We start from the raw sequence: 17,519 nt of genomic DNA, 5'->3' as shown, positions 1-17,519 counted from the left end.
ACAGGACGTTACGTGGGGACATGTTGTGGATATACAGCCCTTTTAAAACCTTCTGTCTGGAGAAATCACCCAGGCTTGGTTCCTGCCCTGCTCATGTGGAAGAGGCCGACTTAGTCCCCTTTTGCCCCCAAATGACATAATGAGGAAGGATTTCAACTTCGAAGATGTTTACTCAGAAACGACAGAGCGATAAAAAGAGCTGAACAAGTCTGGCCAGCAGCTACATCTTCTCTCCAACAGATAATAATGCGTATAGCCCACTGTCTCTGGCACCTCAAGCTTTAACTTTGGGGAAACAATGAATTCTGCGCCCAGGCCTTCAGGCGAGTCAAAAAACCCGAAGTGGTTATGCTTGTTTGGGGGCCTGCGAGGCACGAGGGGACGGAGAAAGGTGAATCGAGCTGCTCTCTGACTCACAACCGGCTCGCCCTCCGTACCTAACACAGCTAAGTGTTGCCGTCGCCATTTTGCAGGGTGGGCTGCGCAGTCTCCTCTAGCAAGGCCCGCGCGCCTGAGCCGGAGAGGACGTGGAAGGCTAGAAGGCGGGGAACGCGCGCTACCCGGGGGAAGCACGCGTGCGCACAGGCGGCGGCTCCGGCGGAGGGGTGGGGCCGGGGTACGAGTGCGCGTGCTCGGTGGGAGCCCGCGAAGTACCTGGAGGAGGTGGGGGGCGAGGTAGAAAGGAGTGAGGTTGAAGAGCGCTTGCGCGGGAGGGCGACCGTGCGGGGAGGGGGGCTCCGGAGCAAGCGCACGGAGACGGGACTTAAGGAGCTCTCGCGAGATCTCCAGGTTGCTATATATGTGCGCAGGGAGCCCGCGTCCTTTCCCTGGTCTGATTCCGTCCTGCGTGACTGTTCTTTCGAACGGTAGTCTTTTATCTCCGTCCACTTTCTCTCCCACCGAAGTGCGTGCCACCAACCCATGGAAGATTCGATGGACATGGACATGAGCTCCCTGAGGCCCCAGAACTATCTTTTCGGTAACTGCTGGGGGGTTGGAGCGAGGCCGAGCAGGGCCTGCAGGCTTTGGTGGGGGGGGGGCGGAATCCCACTGAGGCCCGGGTTAGCGAGGAAAGCTAAGCAGGCTGGAGGCCTGAGGGAGTGGGAAGCGAGCAGACGGGGTCCTGCCGCCTGCAGGATGGGGACCCAGGAGGGGCGAGCCGGAAGCACGGAGGGGGGGTGGGAAGGAGGGGCGGCCTGAAGGCTGGGGCGTCAGCGGTCCGAGGCCCAGGGCCTGAGGTAACGTGGAACCGACCGGCTGAGGGTTCGGCGTTACGCGGGGCCCATGGTGGAGCTCCGGGCACAATTATTTTCTGGGGTTCTGTGAGTTGGTAGGCTTCTGATTTCGGGCGGGTGCCAGGGGCTGAGCTCCGCGTTGGTGGTGCAGGAGGTTTTGTGGGTTCGGGGTGTGAGGAGGCTTGGGCCTCCTTTCTGGAGGGGGTCGATTGAGCATGGCGTTGTCCTCGGGCCTCAGGGTCAGGAGCTCTCGACCGAGCCTCGGCCCCGGTGCCTCGGTTGGTTGCTTGGGGCAAGGGAGGTGCGGCCCGGCCCGGCGTGAGGATGCCGCGACCGCTGGGGAGCACGTGGTTGCCACGTGGTTGGGGGAAGGAGGGGGTGTGTGGGCGCTGCATCCGGGGCTCACGGTTGTCTTGTCACCCCCGAGCCTGGGGTCCTGGGGCTTGATTGAGGCTGGTGGGCCGGAAATATTAGGTGAAGTGGTTGGTAGCTCCAGGACTCTTGGAGGTCTTTTGTTCGGTGCTTAACATCTATGCTGGTAGTTCTCATTTAGAGAATCCTTTTTCTGTCTCACCGCGTCCACCTCGCAGAGGAGGTATTGCCTCTCAGAGAACCGAAGTGGCTTAACGAAGGTTGCACTTGTAGGAAGAGACTAGATCTAACCCCATGACCCATGCCTCCAGAGCTGTTGCATTACAAATGATTTGGGGGTGGGGGGTGGCTAGGGAGGGAGACTGGCGGAGGGCGCCTTCTGTTAAACTTGTAATTCTATACCAGGGTTTTGGGATTTCCCCCTCGAGCACACCAAGTACTAAGGGGCCTGCGTTGGTTTTTCAGTCTCACTAAAAACTGTTGTTGAAGCCTTTGTGTCAGGCTTTAAAAGTAAGTGCAAATCCTGCCCCCAATTAATTTTGTTTCCTTATATATCATGCTGAGATTTGTTAACTGAGAAATAACAGTTAAGCATCTATTCCAGTAACTCTTAGATTACAACTAAATGGGACTATTTAAATTAAGTAAAGTTTAATTCTGATGGTATTTAAGACAGTTTGCTTATTCATGAATGGTAGTAGTGACATGCAGTATGCATTAAGGCTTTTAGTCCTAGCATTTCGAAAAGCTGGTGTTTCTGATCAATTTACATCAAAATTTATATCAGAATTTTTGTGTTAACTCTTGCTATTGGAAGTATCCCTAGGATATTTCTATTGTCTTAAACATAATTTCTGAACAGAATTTAATGTACATCATTTCTGTTACTTCAAAGATGGAATGTTGACCCCTGTAATGAGTTTTAGTTCTTTTACATTTGTAGTTTTCCTGTTGTAAATACAAGCTGTTGATGTAGGTGTCTGTGTAACCATTGTCATTTCTAAATTTGGCACCTGGGAGTTTTGGTAGGTAATTCAACTTTAAAATAGTGGGATTTTATCAACATTGTATGTTAGGGTTGGTTTCAGTTCTAGGTTTACTAAATTTTTGATCCCGTTTCTACACGAGAATAGTAGTGTAGTTGAGCATAAAATAATGTAGTGGGTAGTGGAATTTATAAAGCTCTGTATGGATGTTATTTGATGTTTATAGACTTCTGTATTCAAGAAATCCAGGAGGAGGTACTTCTGCCTTGCCTTTTCGTAGCTAGAATAGTAAAAATTAGTTCACAAGTTAACTTTTTGGTTACCCACACTGAATTTTCAGTGTTATTTTTCTCCTTGTTATAGTTGAATTTTTTCTTCATTTACAGGTTGTGAACTAAAGGCCGACAAAGATTATCACTTTAAGGTGGATAATGATGAAAATGAGCACCAGTTATCTTTAAGAACGGTACTTAAACTTTTCAAAATAAACTACTTAACATTTCTTGATTTCAGTCTCTTAGTTCCTATTCGTGTGGATTAATACTTACTTTACAGCAGTATTTTTCTTTCCTTATTTATGCTCTTCGCTTCTACAGTTGTATTAAAAAGCCCTTTAGGGTAGTGATAAATACAAATCTTATTTGTTCTCCACAGACACTAGCCTATAGCCTACTACTTAACTTCCAGGTGGCCAGTAAATGTTAGGTGGTTTGTACGTAGGCGTGGGTGATGACATAAACATCTTTGTCATCAAATGCATTTTTATGTAATTGTTAAGATTTACCAAATAGGAGAAATTGTCAAAGTCACATAAAACTTGAAGACAACATCGTGCTCAAGTCAGTTTCCCATCAGTGGTAATAATGAAAGGTTTATAAATTGTTCTGATTATTTAAAACAACTGGTTGGGGGGTTGTAAAATGGTGGAAACTTAAGTTGAAGTACTGTTCTTCTATTCACAGGTCAGTTTAGGGGCTGGCGCAAAGGATGAATTGCACATTGTCGAAGCAGAGGCCATGAATTATGAAGGCAGTCCAATCAAAGTAACACTGGCAACTTTGAAAATGTCTGTGCAGCCAACGGTAAGGGCACTTTTACACTTTGGATTTTATGTCAGTCTCATTCTGTTGCCTTAAGGTGAGTATCATTTAGCTTACAACAAGGAGATTGGGGAATTTGGTTTGGTTTTTTCCTAGTAGTCACAGCTGCATATTCTGTTACTGATGTTGACTGATCACTGTGGTGGTAGCTGCTTGTTTATCAGAGGTGGAAAAAACAGGTTCACTGATTTGTTCATTTGGCTTATGGGTTTGCTTGTTCAGAAACATTTTTAAGTCATGAACAGATTTTATACCAAACATGTAACCATTTTTTTTCCCCACAATATTTAGTGATTTATAATTTCTTCTTTTTAGGTTTCCCTTGGGGGCTTTGAAATAACACCACCTGTGGTCTTACGGTTGAAGTGTGGTTCAGGGCCTGTGCATATTAGTGGACAGCACTTAGTAGGTATGTTACTTTTATATGTTATGATGGTTATTTTTAATGCAGTTACTTTGTTCCCAATTTGGACTTTATAAAGTATGCTTAGTTCTAGTACTGCTGGTCTGTAATAGGTTCAAATGGGAATCTAGGGGCTTCCCTGGTGGTGCAGTGGTTGAGAGTCCGCCTGCCGATGCAGGGGACACGGGTTCGTGCCCCGGTCTGGGAAGATCGCACATGCCGCGGAGCGGCTGGTCCCGTGAGCCATGGCCGCTGAGCCTGCGCGTCCGGAGCCTGTGCTCCGCAACGGGAGAGGCCACAACAGTGAGAGGCCCGCGTACCGCAAAAAGAAAAAAAAAAAAAAAGAAAGAAAAAAGAAAAAAAGGGAATCTAGTAATTTATAACTAGAAAAGCCTGGTGTTTTGCATGTAAAACCTAGTAATGAGTATTAGTCCACCAAATTCCTTTAAAAAATTTTTGTTCTCTTTTTACTGGTTTTCTAATAGAATCTGAGTTTTAAAATATTCATTACTGTGTCTTATCAGTGCCCTTTTTTCTGAATTCTTGCTGTTGGTTGAGTTTTAGTAGTGGCTAATGAAGAATTTTATTTTAGCTGTGGAGGAAGATGCAGAGTCAGAAGATGAAGAGGAGGAGGACGTGAAACTCCTAAGTATATCTGGAAAGCGTTCTGCCCCTGGAAGTGGTAGCAAGGTTCCACAGGTACAGATGCAATCTACTATACATAATTTATTCTGGCCTTTAGTTTGGTAGTTTGGGTTAGCACTTACTTACGAGTGTGTGTCCAATTATTTTTTTAAGAAAAAAGTAAAACTTGCTGCTGATGGAGATGAAGATGATGACGATGACGATGACGATGATGATGAAGAGTAAGTAGTATGCCCTTAGAAACCTGACATTGTTGTATGGGGGGTTATGAAAACGATTTACCAAAATCATGATGAGTGGTTGTCAGTGTGTTAAATGAGCTGAGTTAAAGGATGGAGTATGCAGCATTTCCCAGATGTATTTGACTAGGTGCCTTTTTTTCTGAGGAAGATTTAGTGGACACATTACTGTATGCTAAGTCTGGTGTATTTTACGCTGAACAGTTTATAATAAATGGGTTGGGCATAAAGAGAATCTGAATAGCTCCAGCTATATTCATTTTGTAAGTTGTCACTTGGGGATTTTTTTTTCCCCACAAAGGATTTTGTCATGTGGTTGTCCTGGTCCTTATGAGAAAATTAGATTCTAAAAGAGAATAGGATTTTGCTGGAGAATTTAAAATTTGGTTGTAAACAAGATTTGATACGTTTGTTAAACTAGGTCAGACTATGGTAAAGTTACAAACACGATATGGAATAAAATGCTCCTCATAATTAGTCTTTCCTATGTGCAGCCATATCAAAAATTTATTAATGTTGAATTTTTAACTGTTTGTCCACTTTGTTCTTGAGTTCTCAGGTTGGTCCATTATATATTTACTGAAAACAGTTGAAATGGAATCTAAGACAGACTCTGAGAGAACATGCACTAATTTAACGATCAGATCTGCAAAGTAGGTTTTCAGTGACCTCAACTAGCCAAGTTGGTAGCCCTTTAAAAAGGCCTTTGAGCATGACAGTGGAAGCAGAAAATAGGAAAGAGTTGAATGCTTAAAAAATTCAAAATTACCTGCATGTCAAACTTAAAAACAAACTCGGTATAGTTGGTGTTTGTTACTAGTTGATTATGCCTGGGCTTTGGAAGATTTCCTGTCTTTAAAATGGGGATAATTCCTGATGTAACTACAATGTAAATAGTTTACGTTCTTGTCTTCCATGTCTCCTCTAAGTTGTCTTTAAGTTAGGTGGTGAGGGAGGAATGAAAAGTGTAGATGGTGACATGGTCCAAATCGGTAAGTTTTCATAAAAGGGAAAAAAGGGTAGTCAGATACATGTATAAGTAGAGGCAGTTAATGGATCCCTTGAGGATAACAAGTCTTAGAAGATTCCATTGGTTAGGGGGCAGTGAAAATGTTAAGAGGTGCCCCAAGGTTTGTTAGTTAAAAGTAGTTATTATGTGGAAATTGTAAGCCATAATCTCAGAAGGCTTGGAACCCACAAAATAAAAGGGAGATCAGTGGGTCTGTTCTGGGGATGGAAGGGGTATGGTGTGGGGTTGGTTGACTGCTGTTGATGTAAGCAAGAAAAGCTGAAGACCATGTAGTACATTAAAAGTTAGTATGACCAACAAAACATAGTTAATCAACTATACTCCAATATAAAATAAAAAGTTAAAAAAAAAAGTTAGTATGGCTTACAGATACATCCTGGGTGGATTATTCTGGGTGGCCAGGGAACTATAAGGGGTGACTTTGGAGGCCAGTTTTTAGGGGGCCCTGAAAATGTTAGGCGTTCAAGCATGGCTGGCATGGGGCCCCCGTGGGGCCGGAGTGGCCATTCCCCAAGTGGCTCATGGTCTTGGCTGGGTCCTGGGGCAGCATGGGCTGTGCTTCCTTCCAAGTTCAGTGTCATTTCCCACAGGGGCCAGGTCAGGTGAGGGGGTGGTGGAGAGTGTTCCGTGTTTTCTTCATGGAGGTGGCAATGGGATTTGCCTAGGTGCCACCCAGGAAAATATGTTACTTAAAAAAATAAAACAAAGGGTGTTCTCCATAAACACCCTTTTCCCCTATTTTATTAGGGACTATCCTAATAAAACTGCTTATTACAATAGTGGTTTTATAGAAACCATTGTCATCTTTTTTTTTTTTTTTTTTTTTTTTTTTTTGGCGGTACGCGGGCCTCTCACTGTTGTGGCCTCTCCCGCTGCGGAGCACAGGCTCCGGACGCGCAGGCTCAGCGGCCATGGCTCACGGGCCCAGCCGCTCTGCAGCATGTGGGATCTTCCCGGACCGGGGCATGAACCCGTGTCCCCTGCATCTGCAGGCAGACTCTCAACCACTGTGCCACCAGGGAAGCCCTGTCATCTTTTTTTTAATATGGGGTAGCCCATGCAAGTATTGGGTGCTAGGGCCAAAATTGACCAATCACTGTTAAAAATTACTTAAAAGACATTATATGCCTTTAAATGTATACTACATGGTATTTTATCCAGTTAACAGCAGATTTTTTACCCCTGTATTGGAAAGAAGTGTTTCTTTGGTTGCACATGGATGAAGTTACTCCTGTTTTTTAGACTATGTAATGTGGAAGAGAAACCATTTTGGCCAGTATATAATGTTTGGTTTGTGAAGTAATTACAGTTTAAACCAATTCCACCATTTGCTGATTCGTACTTATTCGTGGACTTCTCCAGTGATTGGATTTTTTTCCCCCCAGTTCCCCCATTTAGAGTGTACCATTTGGTGCTTTATAGTGTATATGCACAGTTGTGCAGCCAATTTCAGAACATTTCATCCCCTCAAAAAGAAACTGCTATAACCATACCTCATCTTCCCCAGCTCTAGTCAACCACTAATGTACTTTGTTTTTTATAGATTTGCCTGTTGTGGATATTTCATATAAATGGAATCATACAATATGTGCTCTTTTGTGGCTGGTTTGTTTAACTTATCACAATGTTTTTAAGATTCATCCTTGTAGCATGTAGCAGTACTTGTACTCGTTTTATATTATTGAACTGTAAGAACTTTTTTATATATTTTGGAAACAAATCCCTTACCAGGTAGAATTTACAAACATTTTCTCCCATTCCATGGGTTGTCTTCATACTCTGTTGGTGGTCCTTTACAGAAAAGCTTTTAAATTTCATAAAGTTTGGTTTATTTCTTTTATTGTGTTTTCGATGTCAAACCTAAGAAACCATTGCCAGATCTTCAGAAAGTTTTTTTTTTTTTTTTTTTTTTTTTCTTTTTGGTGGTATGCGGGCCTCTCACTGTTGTGGCCTCTCCCGTTGCGGAGCACAGGCTCCGGACGCGCAGGCCCAGCGGCCATGGCTCACGGGCCCAGCCGCTCCGCGGCATATGGGATCCTCCCAGACCGGGGCACGAACCCGTATCCCCTGCATCGGCAGGCGGACTCTCAACCACTGCGCCACCAGGGAGGCCCCAGAAAGTTTTATAGTTTCAGCTCTTAGCTTTTATCCATTTTGAATTGATTTTTGTATCTATTGTGGGTAGGAGCCAGTTTCATTTTTTTTTTTTTTTTTTAAATTATTTATTTATTTATTTATTTATGGCTGTGTTGGCTCTTCGTTTCTGTGTGAGGGCTTTCTCTAGTTGCGGCAAGTGGGGGCCACTCCTCATCGCGGTGCGCAGGCCTCTCACTATCGCGGCCTCTCGTTGTGGAGCACGGGCTCCAGACACGCAGGCTCAGTATTTGTGGCTCACGGGGCCAGTTGCTCCGCGGCATGTGGGATCTTCCCAGAGCAGGGCTCGAACCTGTGTCCCCTGCATTGACAGGCAGATTCTCAACCACTGCGCCACCAGGGAAGCCCATTTTTTTTTTTTTTTTTTTGATTGTGGATATCCAGTAGTCCCGGCATCATTTGTGAAAGACTTTTCCCCATTGAATGGTCTTTGCCCCCTTTTTGAAAATAGTTACCATAAATGTATATTTACTTTTGGACTCTTCAGTTCCATGTCTATCCTTCCGCCAGTGAAATATTATTCTGATTTCTGTTGCTTTGTACTTTTTATAGATTTTAGTTTGTAATTACTTAATGTGAATGCTTCACCTTTGTTCTTTTTCAAGATTGATTTTGGCTACTTTGGGTTCCTAGAGTTTCAGTGTGAGTTTTAGGATCAGTTTCTATGGAGATACCAGCTAGGATTCTTTTAGGGGTTGTGTTAAATATGTAGATTAATTTGGAGAGTTGCCACCTTAATATTTACTGGTCCATGAATTTGGAATGTTTCTATTTATTTTAATTTCTTTAAATAACTCCATTTTCATTTTCAAAAATTTATTTTCAGTTGTAAAAAACATAACACCATATTTACCATCTTAACTATTTTTTAAGTGTGCAGTTCAGTAGTGTTAATCACATTGTTGTGTAACATCTCAAGCTCATCTAGTTACACTGAAAACCATAACCGTTGAACAAAAAGTCCCCTTTTCCACCCTGCCAGCCACCAAATCTACTTTTGGTTTCTATAAGGACTGATTCCTTTAGATACCTCATATAAGTGGAATCATACAGTATTTGTCTTTTTGTGACTGTTCTTTCACTTCGCATAATGTCCTTAAGGTTTATCCATGTGCTACATTTGAGGATTTCCCTAAGACTGCATATTCCCTGATATATATACGTATATGACATTTCCCCTACAATTTGTTTATGAACATTTGGGTTGCTGCTTTTTGGGGGTGGCGGGGCGGGTTGGCTCACACCGTGCTGCATGTGGGATCTCTTAGTTCCCCAACCAGGGATTGAACCTGTGCCCCGCTGCAGTGGAAGTGTGGAGTCCTGACCACTGGACCGCCAGGGAATTCCCTGGGTTGCTTCTGCCGCTTGGTAATTGTGAATAATGTTGCAGTGAAAATGAATTTGTGTTCAAGATTGTGCTTTCATTTCTTTTGTCAACCCACAAAAGTTTGAAAGCTCTTCGTGCTTTGATTGACTAAACTTGTAGGTTCATCCACTCTCTGGATAAGCTTTCTAGATTTGTTGAGTGCATTGAATCAGTAATAAGGACTTATTTCATTTGTAGTGATGATGATGATGACTTTGATGATGAGGAAGCTGAAGAAAAAGCTCCAGTAAAGAAAGTAAGTAAGATACAGTAGTATAAGATTATCAGAAATAGCTAATAAAAAATGATGGGAATTTTTGCCATTAGTTTTGTGGTTATTGAAAATTGTCTTAGGAGAAGATGACCTCATACTTCATATTTTTCTTGAGTAGGGCTACCCTGGAAACTTTTCTAATAGTGTGGAATTATCTCTTTTCTTTATATAGCCTTCTGTCTGTCTGTTAACCCTTTTGCAACCTTTTGTCAAAATGATTGTTTCTCTTAGCCTGACTGCTGCTTTTGCCATGCTTTGGGGCAGTTTTGTTTGTACTAATAGGTCTGTTATGTAGGGAGGGGCATTGATTAAGATTAATTTCTAATTGCAGTCTGTACGAGATACTCCAGCCAAAAATGCACAAAAATCAAACCAGAATGGAAAAGACTCAAAACCGTCAACACCAAGATCAAAAGTAAGTGGTAACATACAAATACAAGCTCCATTGAAGTAGTTAGGTTCTTCTGTGGAAGAATCTCCTTTAAAAATTTGATAGGTCTTTGGAGAACGCCTGTAGTTGGTGTTGAAGAGCTAAGATGTGATTATTTTATTGGTAATCACTGTCATAGTTACACAGTTGACCCTTGAACAGCATGGGTTTAAACTGCATGGGTCCGTTTATCACAGTTTTTTTTTTTTTGTAAATGCTACAGTACTGCATATCCACGTTTGGTTGAATATGGATGCAGAGGAACCACAGATGTGGAGGGCCGACAAGTTATACACAGATTTTTGGCCACGTGGAGGGCTGGCGTCACCTGTTGACATTCAAGGGTCAACTGTATATTGCCGTGGCTTTCTAATGGGGGAGAAAGCCGACAGAAAGATTTTTATTGTGGTACAAACAGTTGTGTCATGTAAGGGTTCTTGCTTGTTGAAAGGTATGTTTATCGCATAGTGCAGTTTCTCTGTGTTGGCCGCATGTTGGGAGATTATCATTTAAATGCTATGAAATGGGCCCCAGGCATCAAGCTGAATTAACTTTGTTGCTTCCTTCTTGGGGACCTTCTGGTTTCGTTTTTTGATAATATACTTTAAGTGTAGAACTGACCTTGTGTTGAATATAAATGCAGGCTCAAACTATTTCCTATTCCTTTCTTAAGCAATAACTTAAAAATAATTGTTGAGACATGAATTCATTTAACTCAATTCTGGTGTATACTTGTTTTTACAAAGGACTGTAAGAATTTTATTGAGAAAATCCAGGTAGGGAGGGTCTTAAGAGTTCTTATGATGTAAAATTCGCCTTTTTTCCCAGGGTCAAGAATCCTTCAAAAAACTGGAAAAAACTCCTAAAACACCAAAAGGACCTAGCTCTGTAGAAGACATTAAAGCAAAAATGCAAGCAAGTATAGAAAAAGTGAGTAAAATTGTCTTCCTTAAAGGAACTAAATTAAAGGAACTAAATTGGTAATTTTACCTTCCTGGGGTTTGGAACAGGACTGTTCCTCATTTTTTATAGTTAATATACCTGCCCTTTTGTGGTGTGAAATTATCTCAAAAATGGATTACTAGGTACTTACATTAATTTATAGTCTGTTGATTTTTTTTTTTGCATATTTGAAGTTACATATGCTTTATTTTCCATTATAAAAGGATTACAAGTAAGTTGATTGTAAGATATATTCTTACCTTAGATGTTAAAATGAGAGAGCATTTCCCTTCACCTGTTCTGGTCATGCGATGCCACAGTACCAGCAGAGGGCGTATGAATCTTCTAAAATTGCAAACGGCTGGAAAAGTAGTCTTTGGCCACGTGGTGTTGTAGTTTTTAAAAAAAATTACTCGTTTTGACTGTAGTCAGAAACACTCTCCGACAAATTGAGTCATTTCCATTTGCCATTTGCACCAAGATGTCACCAGGCAATACGTGTGATAATATCTTGAATTTTTAAGTGACTAAGGTGTTTACATTTAGTCTCCTTTTGTCTTAGTGGAAATGTGTGAGAAGAGGATTAGCTTTTGTCCTACTTGCCTTGCTTGATTTCGGGTGGGGGGATGCACTTAATAAACTTTAGTGAACTCTGGAGTATGGAGTAATTGGTTTTAATGCCTTGAAACACATTTGAGAGAAACTTCAAAATTCTGTGAATATTCTCAGACCCCAATTATTGAGAATAAATGTGGGATGGTGAGGAAAAGTTACTGACTCCCTTTTCCTGTGTTTTTTCTGTGCTCTCTAGGTTCTACATGGCTTCTGTAGATTTCCTTTCATTGTGCAGTTAGGAGTCAATTGGAAAACTAACATTTTAGAACCAGAATGTATTTCTTGATTTTGCTTTAGTACTACTGCAAACCTTTTAGCCTTCCTGGTATCGCTGCTTTATTTTTAACCCTTGCGTACCGTTCTAAAATGACATTTTAGATACCCCTCCCCCTAATTTTAATATGGTCCTATCTCCTTGGTTTAATTGCAGGCGCATTGAACAATCCTGGGCACTACTGGTAAATTAAACCCAAAGATGGGGAGAGAGGAAAAGGAGAGACAAATGTAGTCCAAACTGAGTATCATCAACAATCCAGACTGAAGTCTTCTATTTTAACTCAATCCCCTTTCCTGATTTGCCACCCACCCATGCCCCCCTTCCAGGCTGGAAGCAATCTCTTGATCTCCTAAAACACTTTCTTTTGACTGCTGTGATTCAGTGAACCTTATACTTTGCTTTCTATTACTTGTGCATTTGCCTCACCTCTCTGACCATATTTTAATCACCTTTGTATCTCCCTAGCTGCTCAATAAATAATTTGAATCAAATAAGAATGTATGTGACAATAATTTAAAAGTGTAATTATAGTGAGGTTTATTTTCTAGGTGATGAGGCAGTTAAGTATCTTACACCATACCTGAAGCCTTCTTGATCTTTTTAAAATGCACAGAAGATTCAGGTTACAGGGAAAATCAAAATTTAGTTATCACAATAGGAAACAAAAGTGAAAAAATTAGTGCGTTAAGATAATTCCAGAGCAGAGATAAATATAAACATTTCAAGATTTTTGAAAATATTTGTGACATATACTTTGAAAATAATTTGGTGTTACTACTATTGTGCTTTCTTCCCTGTGCCCATAATTGAAAGGAATGGTGAATTTTAGAGTTTAGTGAAATGTAATAAAGTCTTCCCCCCATTTGACTTCATATACCCCCTGAATTGACTCCCAGGTTAGCACTGTGCTGGACCTGGGTTTTTGGTACATATTAAGTGATCTTTTTAACAATTTTCGTCACTTGTACACGATACCCAAAGGGGCTATACTTTTTTTTTTGTATTTGGTCGTGGGTGGTAGAGGGTGGTGATAAAGCCGACTTGTTAGATAAATACAGTAGGCAGTCAAGTTGATGGTTGAGTGCCTGAAGAATCACAAGCATATCTTATACTTTGTGTTTATAGAGTGGCTGGGTGGGGGCAGGAAATTTGAAACTTGGACAAACCTTACTCAGTATGAGAGTACTTGTGGAAGACCCCGAGGTCCTAATATGTTGTACAAACATGTCTTTCTAGGCCTAAAAAAGGATTTATTCAGTACTAAACTGAAGGAGTTGAAGAGACAAGGAATGAATCACAATGATCCATATAATAAACACTCAAATCTGAGGAATTTCATAACAATCTCCCTCAAAAATAGTGTTTCTATACTTACTCTTAATAATGCTTTTGTCTCAATAGGGTGGTTCCCTTCCCAAAGTGGAAGCCAAATTCATCAATTATGTGAAGAATTGTTTCCGGATGACTGACCAGGAGGTAACTGAACTTTGTTGGAGACGTGATCAAATCCAAAATTTTTATTGTGACATTACGGTTATTTGTTTAGTCTCTTTAGGTGTTGGCTTCTTTTAAAATGTTCCTAACCACAGACAATACTTCAGATTAAATACATGGAAACTTAAGAATTTAGTTGGCAGAGACTGAGAAGATAACTTTTTTAGTACATTTTTCCCAGCTTTTATATAGTTGGTAAATTATCTCTTGGTTACTGAACTCAGTTTTGCTTTTGGTACTATGTTGGCTAAGGAAATGAGCTGTGGTTTTCCTTGCTGCTCCATTTGGCTACTTGGGTCAGTCTGTTCTTTGCTTTCATGTGAGTTGGCAGAGATGATTTTCTCCATAGATGTTATGGGAAGCACATTTTCCTGAAATCAACCTAAGTGTAAAATCAGTTGAGTTAGATTTTGTATTTCTTAATGTGAAGAAGGTATTTTGTCTAGAAGAAAAATCATGCATTTATTTTTACTATCTTATTTATAGTTGCTGACTCGCAGATTGTAAAGGAAAATGTAAAAGCAGTTACACAGGGTTGCTAGGCATCATGTACATACAGGACATATTTCTGTGTTTAATGGTTTTTGTCAGCGCTCCCTAAGTCTCCTGGATTCAGCTTTCTTCAATAAATTAAATTTGTTATTTAGAGATCTTTTTCTACCACAATATTTAGTACTTAAGTCACTTAAATGGCAGCACTATTTTTCTCAGGTTTGAAACCCTTTCAGTGGTTTAATACTCTTGTTTATTGTGAGTTCAGCCTTCCTTGTTGTGGTCACGAGATAACCAGTTTGAATCTTTTCGATTCTTTTGGTTGCTATTCTGTTTTTGTGTATATTTGAATCCCAAAAAGCCAGTGTAAATTGTGTGAATTTTCTGCAGACATTTAGTAAGCATAAAAGTCCTTTTAAAACTATGCAGTGTGTAATTGTTAATTCAGTATTGAAAATGGTTTTTTTTTTTTTTTTTTTTTTTTGCGGTTCGTGGGCCTCTCACTGTTGTGGCCTCTCCCGTTGCGGAGCACAGGCTCTAGACGCGCAGGCCCAGCGGCCATGGCCCACGGGCCCAGCTGCTCCGCGGCATGTAGGATCTTCCCGGACCGGGGCACGAACCCGTGTCCCCTGCATCGGCAGATGGACTCTCAACCACTGCGCCACCAGGGAAGCCCTAAAATAAAATTTTTGATTAGGAAAAATTCAGGTGAAGATAAAGTAACAACTAAAGTTGCAAAGGCCTTCCAAACAGCATAATGTCAGTCTTCCAGCTGAAAATGACTGAATTCACTGCTATCAGAAATATCTTCTGACTTAAAAACTGAAAGCTGTTTTCAAGTGCCAGGATGAAATTTCTGCAATAATAAAACGTGTGATATCTCAGTTTACTATTATGAAATTATCAAAACATTGAATGTGTCACATTTTTATGGCATAGCTGCAGATGCAAGTAATCACAATGTGTAAAGTATCTTCCCATTACTTGTGCAGTTTTGCTTCTGAAAAAGTTGTTTATGAGGATTTGGCTAATGAAATCCAGATGGAACCTGAGAAATAGCAAATTTTTGCAAAAACTCTTGAATTAAAGAGTTAATGAAAAAATTGTACTGCCTTTTGTGGAAAGACTACAGATAAAAAATCTTGCTGAATGTTTGTATAAAGTGGCAAACAGTGTTTACTCGAAGCAAAACATGATGTATTCGCAGTTGTTTTCTTTTCCATTCAATATTCTATATAATACGTAAGTCAAGTAGCATCTGGTTTTTTTTTTTTTTTTTTACATTAGAGTGTCATGAAAATGTTCTTCAGTATTTTTATTCAACTTAATGATTAGCGAATGACTGATATTTGTTGACATGGTATTCAGTTCCCTTGCATTTGAAATCCAATGGCTGTGTTTAAAAACAGTATTTGAGAAAATCCTATTTATTTGAAGCACTGAAACACTTTGAAGAAAAGGCTCCCAAAGTTCTTTTAAATAATCCATTGAGTGAAACCTGCTTATTTAAATGTCTCTTCAGCAGTAGGACCATGTAAATTAAAAGAAGATCAAAGTCATTGAAGTTCTCCATTGCTTTAAAAGAACTTGTTGAATCCTTTAAAGAGTTGACAAAAACATCAAGACTATTTTTTTAAGAGGCATTATTCATGAATAGGAAAAGAAACATCAACTTGAAGTAGATAATTAATACTGCACTTGCATGATTGTCATTTGAAATGTTTTTTATCACTTGAAGATTTTGGCTCTTTTACATGGTGTTACTAAATACCAGCATGAGAACAAGTAGAATCAATTATATGTTGAAGAGGGATGTAGAAATTGATGAGGGATCTCTTTTTTGGTCATTGGACAATATTTTTGTTTTTATTTTTTTGCGGTACGCGGGCCTCTCACTGTTGTGGCCTCTCCCGTTGCGGAGCACAGGCTCCGGACCTGCGCGTCCGCGGCATGTGACCTGTGTCCCCTGCATCGGCAGGCGGACTCTCAACCACTGCGCCACCAGGGAAGCCCTGGGCAATACTTTAAATTATTAGACTTGAAGAATGGAAAAGCAAGTTAGTCATGGAAGATGGTGTTCTGTGTTTCAACAAACGAGAGGAGCTTGTCTGAGTAGCTAATATGGCAGAACATGCTAAATATATATAGTGTCTCATAATGCTAATGCTAACATGTGTTCTCATTAATGAAATAATTTGGATATGACCACTGTAGAAACTTAAAATGTAAACAAAATATAAGACTGTAATTAAGGAGTTTTATAAGCAAATTATGCAAAATAAAGAACTGTTGAGTTCCCACATCATCAGGGAAATATAATTAGAGATAAAGAAAGATGTAACTTTGGTATATTTATATAGTTTATTTCAGATAAGTGTACTTAATTTTATGTGTCCTGTGTACAGGTGCATGTTTTTCTCTAAATCTGGCAGCCCTAAAGCAGATAACATGGAGGCAACATTGGCCAAACTGGTCTTCGTTTCCTTAACTAAATATCTAAGTTGTTAAATGTATATTAGTATAAAAGTGACTTTGCGTACAAAAATCACATGATTTTTATGTCTGAATCAAAGTATTTGAAATTGAATTATGCCTAAGTATAAATTTCCTTGAAATCAGTTTTTAATTATCTAGAGTGAACCTTTTTGGTGGTAGAATGAAAAATAGATATGTTGAATTGTACAGAGACGTGGTTTAATTTATTGGTGTGTATGAAGTGTTGTGGTTTTTTAACCACATTTCTTTTCTCTCTTTTTTTTTTTTCCAGGCTATTCAAGATCTCTGGCAGTGGAGGAAGTCTCTTTAAGAAAATAGTTTAAACAGTTTGTTAAAATTTTCCGTCTTATTTCATTTCTGTAACAGTTGATATCTGGCTGTCCTTTTTATAATGCAGAGTGAGAACTTTCCCTACCGTGTCTGTTAAATGTTGTCCAGGTTCCATTGCCAAGAATGTGTTGTCCAAAATGCCTGTTTAGTTTTTAAAGATGGAACTCCACCCTTTGCTTGGTTTTAAGTATGTATGGAATGTTATGATAGGACATAGTAGTAGTGGTGGTCAGACAAATGGAAATGGTGGGGAGACAAAAATATACATGTGAAATAAACTCAGTATTTTAATACAGTAGCACTGTTTCTCTTTCTGTTATCCTCTTTATACTTTGTCAAAGAAATACATGTACATAGTAAAAGTGTCAAATAGTATTCCAGAATCTCTAAAATAGTATCCTGCCCTACCCATCCAAATAGTTTTGCTTCTCAGAGTTAACCAATCTATTTTTCATCAAGAGGGCTTAGTGCTTTTACCTTACCACCTCTTGATAATAGTTAATTATAATCAAATGTTCATCAGACCTTCTTATCCATCTATCCTAGCCTTTTCACTCCCAAAGAAAATCTGGCATGTTAAATAGCCTGCAGCAGCCTTTCTCAACCTGGGTTCTTTATCTGAACCAGAACACAAAATTA

At 40.1% G+C, this 17,519-nt stretch overlaps 1 protein-coding gene across 3 annotated transcripts; it reads left to right on the top strand.

The window, feature by feature from the left end:
• Positions 1-766: 766 nt before the first annotated feature.
• Positions 767-17,189, top strand: NPM1 (nucleophosmin 1). 3 transcript variants are annotated; one of them, XM_081230989.1, is made up of 11 exons: positions 767-979; positions 2,980-3,059; positions 3,556-3,675; positions 4,009-4,102; positions 4,689-4,795; positions 4,895-4,962; positions 9,729-9,786; positions 10,136-10,219; positions 11,063-11,164; positions 13,470-13,544; positions 14,049-14,084. In XM_081230989.1, the coding sequence occupies exons 1-11, from the start codon at positions 922-924 to the stop codon at positions 14,067-14,069; spliced, it is 867 nt and encodes a 288-aa protein (XP_081087115.1). In that variant the 5' UTR covers positions 767-921; the 3' UTR covers positions 14,070-14,084. The 3 variants fall into 3 exon arrangements, with proteins under 3 accessions (XP_081087115.1, XP_081087114.1, XP_081087116.1); XM_081230988.1 differs by lacking the exon at positions 14,049-14,084 and adding an exon at positions 16,822-17,189 and having other exon boundaries at positions 770-979; XM_081230990.1 differs by lacking the exons at positions 13,470-13,544; positions 14,049-14,084 and adding an exon at positions 12,222-12,562 and having other exon boundaries at positions 778-979.
• Positions 17,190-17,519: the final 330 nt, after the last annotated feature.

Source organism: Mesoplodon bidens (assembly GCF_964165515.1).
Source record: "Mesoplodon bidens genome assembly, chromosome: 4".
Lineage (NCBI taxonomy): Eukaryota > Metazoa > Chordata > Mammalia > Artiodactyla > Ziphiidae > Mesoplodon > Mesoplodon bidens.
Note: the sequence above shows the minus strand (reverse complement) of the source record. Positions and strands in the feature narration are given on the sequence as shown.